The sequence below is a fragment of the Apteryx mantelli genome, chromosome 14 (genome assembly GCF_036417845.1).
Source record: "Apteryx mantelli isolate bAptMan1 chromosome 14, bAptMan1.hap1, whole genome shotgun sequence".
NCBI classification, from domain to species: Eukaryota; Metazoa; Chordata; class Aves; order Apterygiformes; family Apterygidae; genus Apteryx; species Apteryx mantelli.
In genome coordinates, this window is record NC_089991.1 from 15,643,834 (window position 1) to 15,656,523 (window position 12,690).

Below are 12,690 nucleotides of genomic sequence, written 5' to 3' on the forward strand. Positions count from 1 at the left end.
GGGAAATGGGTTATCTAGACCAGATCAAACATCAAACCAGTTTCTTAAACCACATTTAAATCACCATAATGGACAAGGACAAACACTCTGTACATACGCTAATCACAGATCGCACAGCACCTGGCATACTGCGTAGAGATGCCAGGAAGGCCAGCACTGTGGACAGGAGCTTAAAACTGCCTAGTACAGGTGTTGGCCACTTGCAGTTTGTCACCTCTGAAAGTGCAACCCATGCTCCCTTTTTAAAGGAGGGCATTAAGTGCTTTAGAAATAAGGCCTTCCTTTTAGAAACATTTTTAACAACAGACAAGCATCTAGTCGATGCTCTTTGCTGAAGAACTGCGGTCTTCTCAGTAGAGTTATCATCTGGGCTGTACTGAAAGTCTAGGACTCCCTGACAGAATTCTCCCCAAAAATAAGAGACCATCTGGAGTTGAACTCTTTCAAGCCCTTCTGAGATTCAGAAAACATCTTTCTCCCATCTGCAAGATATTTATATCTTTAATATGTATATATTTAATACTAAAAAATGTTTAGGGTTATATATCGCCTCATTTATTAGTCACATATCAATACACATATTCTTTGAAAAGTCGGAAGATCAGATATAGCCAAGAGATTTGCTTTCCTAAAAGCTCCTTGCATTACAGGAAACGTCAGTTCACTCCTCCAGAGAATTTTATGCCTTTCACACAATTCACAGTAATCATCACAAAACAGCTTGAAAGTTTTAGACTGAAGGCAGAATAACATCCCAACAGTTTTAGAAAAGCAAGTACTTAAGCACCTCTGACCCACTTGAAAGACACAGAATCCATTATATGTCTGTAAAATACTTCCTTCATCCTTTTCTCAGCTTTTATAAACAATTGGTATTGACTCTCAAGAAAATAAGAGATAATGGAACATTTATCAAAAATAAATAAATAAATAAATAAATGAGAGACACACTCTTGGACCTTGAGGATTTGAGCATGCCCTAAACAGAAGCTCTCTCTGTTAAGCAACTCCATTTACTCGTCCTAAAATAAGTTCAGAAGTGGAATATTTTCTGTACCCAGAATATTTTTAAACACTGTATCAAGTGCTTTTCAGTAACACCTTATTTTTTGTAGATCTTTTAGCATTACTACACATCTCCAACTGAAAAACAAACAGAGAAAAAAAAAGTTGTACAAGCGCCTGACCTGATACTTACAACAAACTAGAATTCTAACTTCTCTAGACTTGGTAAACCTAACTCTGAGGAAGTAATTCCCAGCAGCTTTCTGAGCAAAGAGAATAATTTTTATTTCACTCAGCCAAACAAAAATAAAAAACTGAATGCAAGTATATTTTGAAAAGGACCACCTGAATTTGAAACAAAACTTGCCAAGCTCTTTACAAAAAGAGATTAAAGTATTCCCCTCAGAGTAGACAGCATAGCTTTTAAAGGACTTTTCTACTACATCTGATCACACAGTCGACATAGCAGGGAATAACATTTAACAGAAGAATACTTAAACAGTACTTATAGAACTTACACCTAATAACTCCCTTAGTATTGCACCTTTTGTTACCTTGACAAGAAATCCCCAGGAAAATCCATACACCCAATAACAGAGCACATAGGACCGGCCCTGCCAACCCCTCACGCCGGCAGGACCCGCCGGTACCTGCGTCGCGCAGCCCTCCCCGGCCACTGCCCGCCCTGCACCCAGGCCTCCGCCAGCCCTGGAACGACACCGGCTTTTACAGCCAGAGCTTGATACTGTTTGATGATAGTATTATCAACCAAATACGGGTTTTCTTATAATTTTACATGAGGAGACATACCACAATAGGACACTGAATAGTAGTTACAGACACAAATGCAGTATCTGTTGTGAGAAGGAGGGTTTACTCGCTAGAAAGAACATACTCAGAGCTTCACTAAATAACTTCAGTTATACCATGCACTCCAGGCTAATTGCAAACTATTAATATGTATATGCTGCACAGGTAAGAAATAGCTAAATTTACTATCCAGACCAGGCTATTTAAACAGTTATAGCATTTGGCTCATCAGTTGAAGAGACTCTCTGTATTCAGTTAGAAGAAAGACTACTCCCCATACGTAGAAATTGTGTGTAAAAGTAGTTTAAAAGAGGCTTATATATCCATCAGGAGTAAAAAGCTCGAGATAAAAATACAGAACTTTTAGAAATAAAAGTGGATGTCATTTCAAAGCTGTATGAAACTAAGACACCATGATTTGCTACCATATCTGAATTTATTTAAATATTCTGTAACTTTTAAAATCCTCCTTAGAGGGAAATTTTATATATTTGTCATAACCATGCAAAATTATAAAATAGACTTATGACAATATTCAGTCTCGAGAAGCCATAAGAAAAGGAAAATGTGAAAAATAGTATCTAATAAAAGAAGAACTGGGGAGCAGAAACAGGAAGGAGAAATAATAACTATTAGTTAGTAGACATAAAATAGCCACTGTATATATTAGCCACTAATAGAATAGTTGGGATCTACCAAATGTAGTCAGGCCTCCAAAAAACACAGTAGAGGAAAAGAAAAGGTTTCTATAAGGAAAATACTCTTATTCTAAAAATGAGAGAACCTGTCCATGCATAAAAGCAGATATCTTAGTATTAACTACTTTCTTCATTAGAGTAATATAAACAGTTATGTTTAACTATTGTTCTAGATTTTTGTAATTGTTAGTGTGTTTTGAACTGCAGAAAAAATCTTACAATAACTAGGCACAACTTTTCTCTTGGCTGCAATTTAGAAAACAACTCCTCCCTGAAAAATATACCAGAATAGACCTGGATATGCCTAACAGTTAAACACACATTTCCACACTTGAGCAGACAAGTACATGGAGCATCAGAATCGATGTCTCTTTTCACCATACACTGTAAAAGTTAATTTATTATCAAATTAACTAGCTAGTAAAATTCTGCAATTGTTCAGAGCTCTTTGTTCTTTTTTCACATTTCACTTTTTCTAGCATTGTTGAAAACTCTTACAGGCCTCTGATGAAAACTGACTTTTGCCTTGGGCCTCATCTCACAGATAACTTTTTGTAAATAAGCATAATTTCTTTTGAGAAGTACTTTTGGGCATGGCAACCGTGCTGAAACGCTTCCATTCAAACCTACAATGCCCTAACTTTCCATCCACTTCAAAAATAGGATTCTTACCTTTGAAGATGAGATTGCAAAACAGCTGGAACAAACATAGTTTGGAAGTAGATTGCTGAGCAGAATATCTTGGATTGAAATAATATGAAAAAGCTCCTAGCTTTTCTTTGTATTTACCTTTTTTTTCCCAACACTGTACACTCCTGTTTTTCTCTTTTGCTCCTCCTGCCTCCTTCTTTCTGTCTCTTCCTCCTTGCCCTTCTATTTCTTTTCCACTTTCATATCTGCTCTGTTCTCTCCTCTTTTTTCCTTTGATTATTCTCTATCTCCCAGGATGCTCTGTTAGGAAAGATGCCAAATCAGTGGAATGAGGGACCGTACTCCATATTCCCTTTATGCTATAGCAGAAAGAACAACAAAAGCAAGAGAGTAGTTTCTGAATCTCAGGGATTTACAGTTTATAGAGAGGAAGTAAAAATATTATATAGATCAAAGTATGAGTCCTTTTACAGCACTAGCTTTCACACAGGATAGAGGACTAGCCTCTCTGGGGAGTGAGGGGAAAGGAAAACTGAAAAGGAGATTCCACTTGGCCTTTCTTCCTCACGTCTCTCCTTTCCTACTTCTCTGTTTCCATTCAAAAATTCCCTTCACGTGACACGTAACCAAGGCAGCATTTACCTTGAGTCAGCGGGAGGAGAAGGGCAGCAGCCGCAGGTTTGCGGTGGGGAGGTCAGGGCGCAGGCGCTGGCCCTTGGCTCTCTGGTAGCAGCTGCCTCCCGTCACCCAGAGAAGACTGGGCCGAGCTGGGTCGGGAAGAGGTGCAGCAGCAGCACAACCAGGCTCTGACATAAGATGCTGTGACTAGCAGCCTGACTAAAGTACCTTCTCACCAGTCTGACCCTCTGACTCACATCCAGACAGGGATTAATACAAATTACCTCATTTTGCTGCAGGTAGAGGAAGAAAAGGTTTAACAACAACAGTTTAGGAAAATAAATACTGTAGGAAAATGCCATCTTCGTTCAGAGCAAGCAAACGTAAATGTCATTTGAGTGCAGAATTTTTTTGGACAGCATGAATAAGAGACTCACAAACCACAAAAATCTTCTCTTTCTGGTCAGCCAAGTAAGGAGTATACTCTTTGCACTCCTCTTTTTCTCTTCATATTACTGTGACTTTTTCCTCTTTTATGCAGGCAGCAGCACTCAACACCGAGGAGACAAAATCAATCTTAATTCACTGAGCTACCAACCACCCAACTCAGCCTATCTTAAGCAACAGGTAGGGTAATTACCAAATTACAGTATGTTTTATTTATATTAGGCAGGTTGATCTTGTCTTATTGTTAGTCTTAACCTAGCATGAATATATGAGCATTTCTGAGAGGCTGGAAAACATTACATAATCCCCCCCCGCCCCCCCCCCAAAAAAGGCACCTTACTGATTTTCTGTCTAAAACTTTTCATCATCACCTTCAACAGCTAAGGGCTGTTGCAAGGCTAAATCCCTTTGAAATTCCCAGCCTATGAGAAACAGGTGCTTCACAAGCAACAACGCTGAAGCTACGCTGACCTAAAAACCCGAGAGAAAGCTGCGGCAAACATTTAAAAGCTCGCTGCGCAACGGCCGGGGTGACCCACTGCCAAGTTTTCACCTTCCCAGCAAGCAGTAACACTGACTGCCCGCCCTCGCACCGGCCCGAGCGGGCTCCTCGGAAGGCAAGGACGAGGATACGCGGCCGAGGACAGGGATTTACGGGGGGGGCATGGGGGGGAGCGGGGCCGCAGGGCGGGCGCCCACCCCGGCCCTCTACTGGCGGGGCGGGGCGGGGCGGGGGAGGGGGGCTCCTGGGCTGGCCACGCACCTCGCGCTCTCCGCACGCGCCGAGAGGCGGGAAGCGGCGTGGGGGGAGGGGCCTCGCCCCGCCCCTTCCCGCCAGCCTCAGCGCCGCCGCCGCCGCCGGAAGCCGCCAGCCCCTCCCGCCTGCTAGCGACAGCGCCCGGGCCCCGCCCCTTCCCGCCCGGCCCTCCCGCTGCGCCCCGCCGTTGGCCTGCCTGCAAGTCCGTCACGCCAGAGCCGCGCCCAGGGGCGGGCGCTGCTCCCCGCTCCTCCCCCTGCGCGCCGCGCTGCGCCGCGGGGCCGGGCCGGGCTGGGCCGGGAGGAGCGGTGCCCGGGGCTGGCGGCGGCCGCATGGCGCTCTGCCCGCCGCCGCCGGCGTCTAGGCAGCCTGGCGGCCCTGCCGAGTGACCTCTCGGAGCCGCTGCGGTGCGGGGCGCGGGCGCTGCCCGCCGGAGGAGGGCGAGGTAAGGGCGCGGCGCTGGGGCCTGCCGCCGGCGGGGAAGGGGGGCGGGGGTCTCCGCGGCGCCCGCGGGCCGGGCTCGGTGGCCGGGCAGCCTCGGCTCCCCCGCGCGGGCGGGTCGCTGCGGGGCGCTCGAGAGGCGGCGGCGGCGGCGGCAGGCCCGGGCATGCCCGGCGGAGGGCTCGGCGCGTGCGCGGCGCCGCCGCGGCCGGGGGGCGTTGTGCAGCGCCGCGGGGCCGGGGCACAGGGCGCCGATGGCTGGTCCAGAAAAGTTTGGGGGGTTGGTTTTGGGGGAGAAGCAGCCGTAGCTTGGCACTTTTCTTCCTCGTTTAGGTGCTTGGTACACTTGCGCTTGTCTCTCGTTACAGATGATTGAAACCCTTGGAAGTACCGACGCGCAGGAACTGCTGTACCAGCTCGCAGCCCTGCTGGAGCAGGAGATGAGATGCCAGCCGAAGGCCTCTGGCCTGAGACTGATTGAATCTGCCCATGACAACGGCCTCCGAATGACTGCGAGGCTGAGGGACTTCGAAGTGAAAGATCTCCTCAGCTTAACTCAGTTCTTCGGCTTCCATACGGAGACGTTTTCTCTAGCTGTGAATTTCTTAGACAGATTTTTGTCAAAAATGAAGGTATGGCTTTTTAAAGGATAAGCTCTCAGTCATCAGCTTCTGCTCATTATGACCTTGTTGCTGTTACAAGTTACAACATCTTGGTTTTAAATAGCTAAAGGTTAAGCGCCTTCTACTCGCTGTGATTGCCCAAGAGCCAAAAAATTGCCTTGCCTTTTGGGATTTTAGTAGTGTTAAGAAAGCTGTCTCCTCTGGAGGGAAGGAGGAAGAGGTTATCTATTTCAATGTGGGGACGGCTGTAGGCTTGGATGGATTAAATCAGGACAGATGGTCTTGCCTGTTGCATGTATAAACAAGAACAGCTTCAGTTGCTTCTTATTTTACTGCTAGTTAAATCTATCAATAAGGCTCACGTATATCAAGGGGTTGGATGTTATTTAGCACTTACTAATCTGGCAAAACGTGCAGTAGAAAGGAGTGCTCAGTATATATTCATCTGTGGCATGCTGACCAAGGATTGTTGTTAATCTTCTAACTAGCCAGGCTTATTATACTGCGATCAAGAACGAGTGTTTGTCTTCCTCTTTGTTTTCAGTGTATTTTAGTATGTTCCTAAACAAAAATGAGAAAGTTAAATGGAGCAGATGAGAAAATGATGATCTGAAAAAATGAATACAAAATAAGCTGTAGAAAAAGGACTCTAATGGCTGTGGAATAAAATAAGGGACTATTTTAAAAAATATTTTTGGCATAAGCCAATATGTACAATTCTTGAGGTCCTCCAGGCTTCTGATTAAGGTATTCTAGAACCTTATAAACTACTTCTACCTCCCTTAAAAAACAGCATTTTGCCAACCTGCTCTTTAAATGAATGAGGCAGAACTTGCAGTGTGTAAAGGCCTCTTCATGTAGTGAAACAAAGGTAACAACATCAGTGAATAAAAAAGACTCAGTTCTTCAGCATTTAAAAAAAAAAATGCCCATAATTTTTTTTTCTTAAAATATATGGGCACCTACGTAGCTTAATTTGCTATACGTTGAACGGGCTGATTAAAATCCTTCTTTGAAAGTGACAGGACAAACTGATTTATTTTCAGGTACAGCCTAAACACTTGGGCTGTGTTGGACTCAGCTGTTTCTACTTGGCTGTGAAGGCAACAGAAGAAGAGAGAAACATTCCCTTAGCTACTGACTTAATTCGAATAAGCCAGTACAGATTCACTGTTTCTGACATGATGAGAATGGAGAAAATCATATTAGAGAAACTGTCCTGGAAAGTCAAAGCTACAACAGCCTTCCAGTTTCTACAACTCTACCACTCACTCATTCATGAGAATTTAAGCTGTGAAAGGTAAAATACCTAAAACCTATTTTGCTGTGACTGCAGATGATGAGGAAGTCCACATAAAAAACAAAGTGGAGAAAATTACTCACGTAATTGGCCTTTCTGTACATAAAAAGTCAAAATGAAGGAAAACGCCTCCCCTTGCTGGTGAACATCACAGATGTGAATATCTCTGGTTTAATGTTATTTTAACTTAATATGTTGTTTGCTTGAAGTGACCCAAGAGTGTTGCTCTCCGAGCATAAAACCAGACTTGCTCAACAGTGGTGGTATAATAAACCTCTGCTTACGCTCTAGTAAGTAATGCCTCATTGCAAAGATTTCAAAATCTTCTGGCTTAGAAGGAAGTTCCTTTTGCTAGAAGCATTTGAAGTCCTTTTTAGCCAGCCTATTTTGACAGTGCAACTTTCCCATGTAATACAAGACTTGTTTTTTGCATTAGGACTGCCAAAACCAAACACCTGTTTGGCTGAAACCCTAGAACTTCTGGGACAAATGAGGCCCTTATTTAAGTAAAGGACATTCTAGCCACTTCTCTGAGCTTCTAGGGTGGTTCTGTCTTGATCAAGCTTGCTTTCTTGTGCTACATTCACTCATCTGTTTTTATTACAGGAGAAAGTATCTTAATTTTGAGAGACTTGAAACCCAGCTTAAGGCATGTCACTGCAGGATCATGTTTTCTAAAGCCAAGGTAAATAAATGTCTTGGAAGTGCAAAGATGATGAGACTATTGAAACTTAAAAAAACAGTGTTCAAAAATCATGACGTTTTTTCTCTCTCCAGCCTTCTGTCTTGGCAGTGTCTATTATGGCACTAGAGATAGAAGAACAAAAACTACCGGAGTTGACAGAGGCATTGGAATTTCTGCAGATGCATTCCAAGGTGTGTATAGATTAAGCTTTAGTGGGGGAAGGAAGAAAAATACATGAAAGCACCTATTCACTGGGGAATGGGTTGGTACATTGACATAGAGACTTCTTCTGTTTTTTCTTCAATTTGGCTTGGGTTCTTTCCTATTTTAGGTGAAGTACCTAAAAATGCTCATGTGAAATAAGCATGTAATGAATTAATGATGTGTGGGATTCTGTTTTGCTATTTAGATAAACAGCAGAGATTTGACCTTCTGGAAAGAACTGGTGTTAAAGTGCCTTACAGAATATTCCTCGAGCAAGTGTTCCAAACCAAACGTCCAGAAATTAAAATGGATTGTGTCTGGACGTACAGCACGGCAGCTTAAACATAGCTATTACAGAATAACACACCTTCCTACAATTCCAGAGACCGGCTCATAATAGGTAGTTATCTGTAAAATCAACTTATGATAATGTAGAAGCAATTAGCTGTTAACTACCTCACAATGTTGTATGCTATATAGGTAACCTGGTGAAGATTTGTGTGACATAAACCTAGCAGGCCTGTCATCGTGACTGATCTATTTTTGAGCCAGTGCTTGTACCTACAGAAATGGCAACTTAATATGTTAAGGTCTCGAGAAGGAACTGATCCTCTGGTGTCCTGAGAGACCAGAATTGTGTTCTGCAGATGGGACCTCATTCAGACTAAAATGTGGGATAAAAATAGTAAAAAGGCCAAGGAGAAACTTAGCTTGCACCTACCCTGAAGAGAATTGTTTAAGAAAAAGCAGTTAGCTACTAGAATGTATATCATGTAAACAGTTCAAGCGAACTATTAAAAGGAAGACAGTTTTCTACAGTTTTACTTGTTTAACTGTCCATAGAGTAAACTCCAGAAACTGTAATTCAATTATTTGTATTACAATTATTTGTATTTTTTTAACTCTGTAGAAATCATGAACTCCTTCCATATCTAGATTTTAATCCCAAAGGCTACATATTTTCTGTAACAGCTGTTGTCTTCCTGTATTAAAGCCTGGTGCTTTATTTGGCTCTTTCAGAAAGCCCTTCAGTTGACTGTGGTATTTTCTTTACAGGAGTACAATAAAATGAAGAGATGACCATCCTGTGGCCTAGTTTACAAACTGCTGAAGATTTGAGAAATAAAGTCTGAAATATGATCTAAATGAAGAACTCAGCTCATGAAAAGAATATGTAACACTTCAGACTAAAGATCCTTCCAGCAAACAAGTTCTTTTCATGATGATTACAACAATGAATATTCAGTGTCAGTTTTTAGTCTTATTTGTTAGAATGTTTACTATTCAAACAGTGAAGCACCACAATACTGATACACAGAATTCTAACACCATGTAATTTGTAGAGCAGCTTCTGTAGTCTAACCTTGGTTTACTGTAACTACAGGTGCTGAATTAGGTATTTAATTTCAAACATTTGATCAGTTTCATAAGATTATGTGACATTAGGAAAACATCATGTGCAGTAGCACAGTGATGCAGTCTCAAGCAAACTAAAGACCATTCTGCTCAGTACTAATGAGAATAGCAAATGCATGTCAATCCACCTGACATGCCAGTTGTGTGGTGTCATGTGGCCTTGTGTTCCTCCTGGGCAGGGCACTGGCCTTTAATGTAGATACACACCAACAAGTAGGCTGTGTGGTGGTATCTGCTGTGTGTGTGTCAAGTAATTTGAGTAGGAGAAAAGGGGTGAACCTTACTTCATTACCTTGTAAGAGCAAGTAGCTGACACTGCATTAATAACAACTTCAATATTCTGTAAGGAGTATAGCTTACTGAGATTGTGAATGATATAGAAATGTCATGATACATAACAAAGGCTGAGGGGAAAGCACTGAGTCACCTGCCTCAAATCTGAAACTAGTTTTCCAAGGTTCAACTGTACAGGAAAAGTGCTGATGCTGAACAGGTGCATTTTTATATGCTCAGTAAGAGTAGAGCTGTCTTCCCCGTACTGGCCTGTAAGTAGGAGTGATCTTGTTGAGAAACGCTTAAGACTGCTTTAACTGTTCTCTTTAATGGTAAGCTTCATAAAATACAACTACATTTTCTGAAGACTAGGTCAGTACTTGAAGAGGAATATCATACTTCTGGTGCTAACATGAAAGGGTTGAGAATGTGTTACAGTATGTAAGATGGATAATTGTGTTGGGGGAACGTTGCTAATGACCTCTTGAATTCTATGTCACTGTGAAACAGCAGCTATTAGTTGTAGTCTGTTAATAACCGATGGCCATGTGAACTGACTTAGCAGAGAATGAGAGATCCGAATGTTCTGAATATGGTGTGGGCCTCGATGTTAGCCTGCCAAACCTATCTTGTTTATAACAGCTGATGGGGAAATCACGTTCCTTGCCTATCTCAAACAGAAACTATAGTTAAACATTTCACAAAAGATTTCATACCAAAGCTCTGTAGTGAACAAATCAAAATTTCTCTTGAACTCATGGGAATGAATGCACTGCGTGGTATCTGATTGGGTCATGTATCTTGCCAGTGCTATCTGCACATTGTGCTGACCTATTAAAAATATACAAGCAATTCAGACAGAGAGGTGGCCAGCTTACTGGAAGAAATGAATAAAGATACAATGTGCAATTTAATGGTGGTGTCAAGCCTCAATATTAAGAGATGTACCTTCCAATAAAACATATTGAAATGTGGTTAACTGAGTAACTCTTTTCTAATTGGTTATGAAATACCTTACTAGGAGGCCTCTACCTGAACAGTACCTGAAAGAAACTTGCATACAGGAGGGGAGGGATTACAGAGAACTTCATTCATTTATAGAGGATGAGGCTGAACAGGGAAGGCTGGAGAACCAACAAGTAAGACTCAAGGTGCTTGATAAGATTATTTCCACTTGGCCCATCGCTGCTCCAAATCCTTTGAAAGATAAAAGCATCTAGACTGAAAGAAGATAGAGGATCTGATTTAAATAATCTAAATGATGTAACTTTAACTGTTCTAAGTTTACTTTAGTAACTATTTCTATACATTACAGTAGATAAATGGATGAGGCTTGCTTATTGATAGTCTGGCACCCAAATTTCTAATCCCAAGATTTGAGTTTTTGCTCTGATCAGAGCATCCCAGTTTGCTAAACAGATCAACACAGTGGTATTACTCTGAACTGACCTTGAACCAGATGCAAGAAAAAAAAATGAGACTAGACTGTCCTCCACTCATTTAAATGGCAAAGTAGCACTCAAATATGAGTGCAACAGGGTTATTTCCTAGAGAGGGGATTGCCTTCAGTTGCTGGTAGCCAAATACATGCATTTATCAAATTGCTGTTACTCTTTGTCTATGAAACAAGGGATGGAATCCCACTGAGATTGTTGTGATATGAAAAAACAAACCACCATCTGGTAAAGTACAGACTAAGAACGAAGTAGATACTGATTAAGGAAAATGACAGCATCACTATTATCCTTTTCATCTAGATTTTCTTCCACTACTGGAGGTCTGTAACTTAGAACAGACAAGAGCAGCAGTTAACTAAGTAGCTTAAACCTCTCCTCTTAAAACAATTCAGAGCAGTGCTGCCTGAATACAGATTTGTCATCTTTCCTTGACATTAGAATGAAAGTTAGCCTATAAGCTAAGTCCAGAAAATAAAGGAATAAAGTTTAGCTTTGAAAGCACATACAGTAAAACTGACAATTCACACAGTGAAATGTCAGATGCCATTCTAATGCTCTAAACTGATGTAAGCAGAAGATGTACAAAACCTTTCTGTGCAAACCAACTTAACTGGTATAACATAAAACATTGTTTCACTGAACATAACGTAAGCATTTTAATGCAGGGTCGACTTTTCTGTCTTCCCTTTGTCCTCAATTACTTTCGCTGTTCATGTAACTACAGCATCCACCTTCTATACTAAGATCTTAGTGAAGGTACAAAACCTCATAGCCATAAACCAGCAATTGATACCCTGCTGTATTTTCCTTTTCTTGATAATGAGGAAAGTTCTCTACAATCCAAATATATTTTCTGGACATACCTTACAACCTGGAAGAATGACAGGCATAGAAGGTTTATAGTTGATTATTTCAGGAGTACTTAATACTTGCTTGTTGGTGCAACAAGAAAGTGCTGGACATGATTACAATAGAAGCAGTCCTCCCCAACTTTTTTTTTTTTTTTTTTTTTGGTCATATGCCAACTGAAATAATATTTTAAAATAAGGCTCAGGAATGCAATGGCTGTTGCTGGCAATTTATCTCCAGTGAAGAGACTTCTGCTCAGAGCTTAACTGTAGGCAGTAGTTTCAGTACTCAGAATACAATGGGATTCAGCAATAATGCTTTCTTTCTCTGTTAGTCTATTTGAAGCAACATTAGCCCTTTATAATGCTGTTGTTGCAGTGGTTCTCAATTGCATCCTTAAGAATGAGTAGAAAATCTTGATGCATAATTCCACATACAAAATACTAAATCAGCCAA

The 12,690-nt window shown here is 41.6% G+C and overlaps 1 protein-coding gene across 2 annotated transcripts; it reads left to right on the forward strand.

The window, feature by feature from the left end:
* The first annotated feature begins 5,264 nt into the window (after window positions 1-5,264).
* On the forward strand, window positions 5,265-10,902 carry CCNG1 (cyclin G1). Of its 2 annotated transcripts, XM_067305172.1 has the most exons (7): window positions 5,266-5,431; window positions 5,796-6,059; window positions 7,097-7,350; window positions 7,957-8,035; window positions 8,128-8,226; window positions 8,445-8,639; window positions 9,296-10,902. In XM_067305172.1, the coding sequence occupies exons 2-6, from the start codon at window positions 5,796-5,798 to the stop codon at window positions 8,634-8,636; spliced, it is 888 nt and encodes a 295-aa protein (XP_067161273.1). In that variant the 5' UTR covers window positions 5,266-5,431; the 3' UTR covers window positions 8,637-8,639; window positions 9,296-10,902. The 2 variants fall into 2 exon arrangements, with proteins under 2 accessions (XP_067161274.1, XP_067161273.1); XM_067305173.1 differs by lacking the exon at window positions 9,296-10,902 and having other exon boundaries at window positions 5,265-5,431; window positions 8,445-8,640.
* Window positions 10,903-12,690: the final 1,788 nt, after the last annotated feature.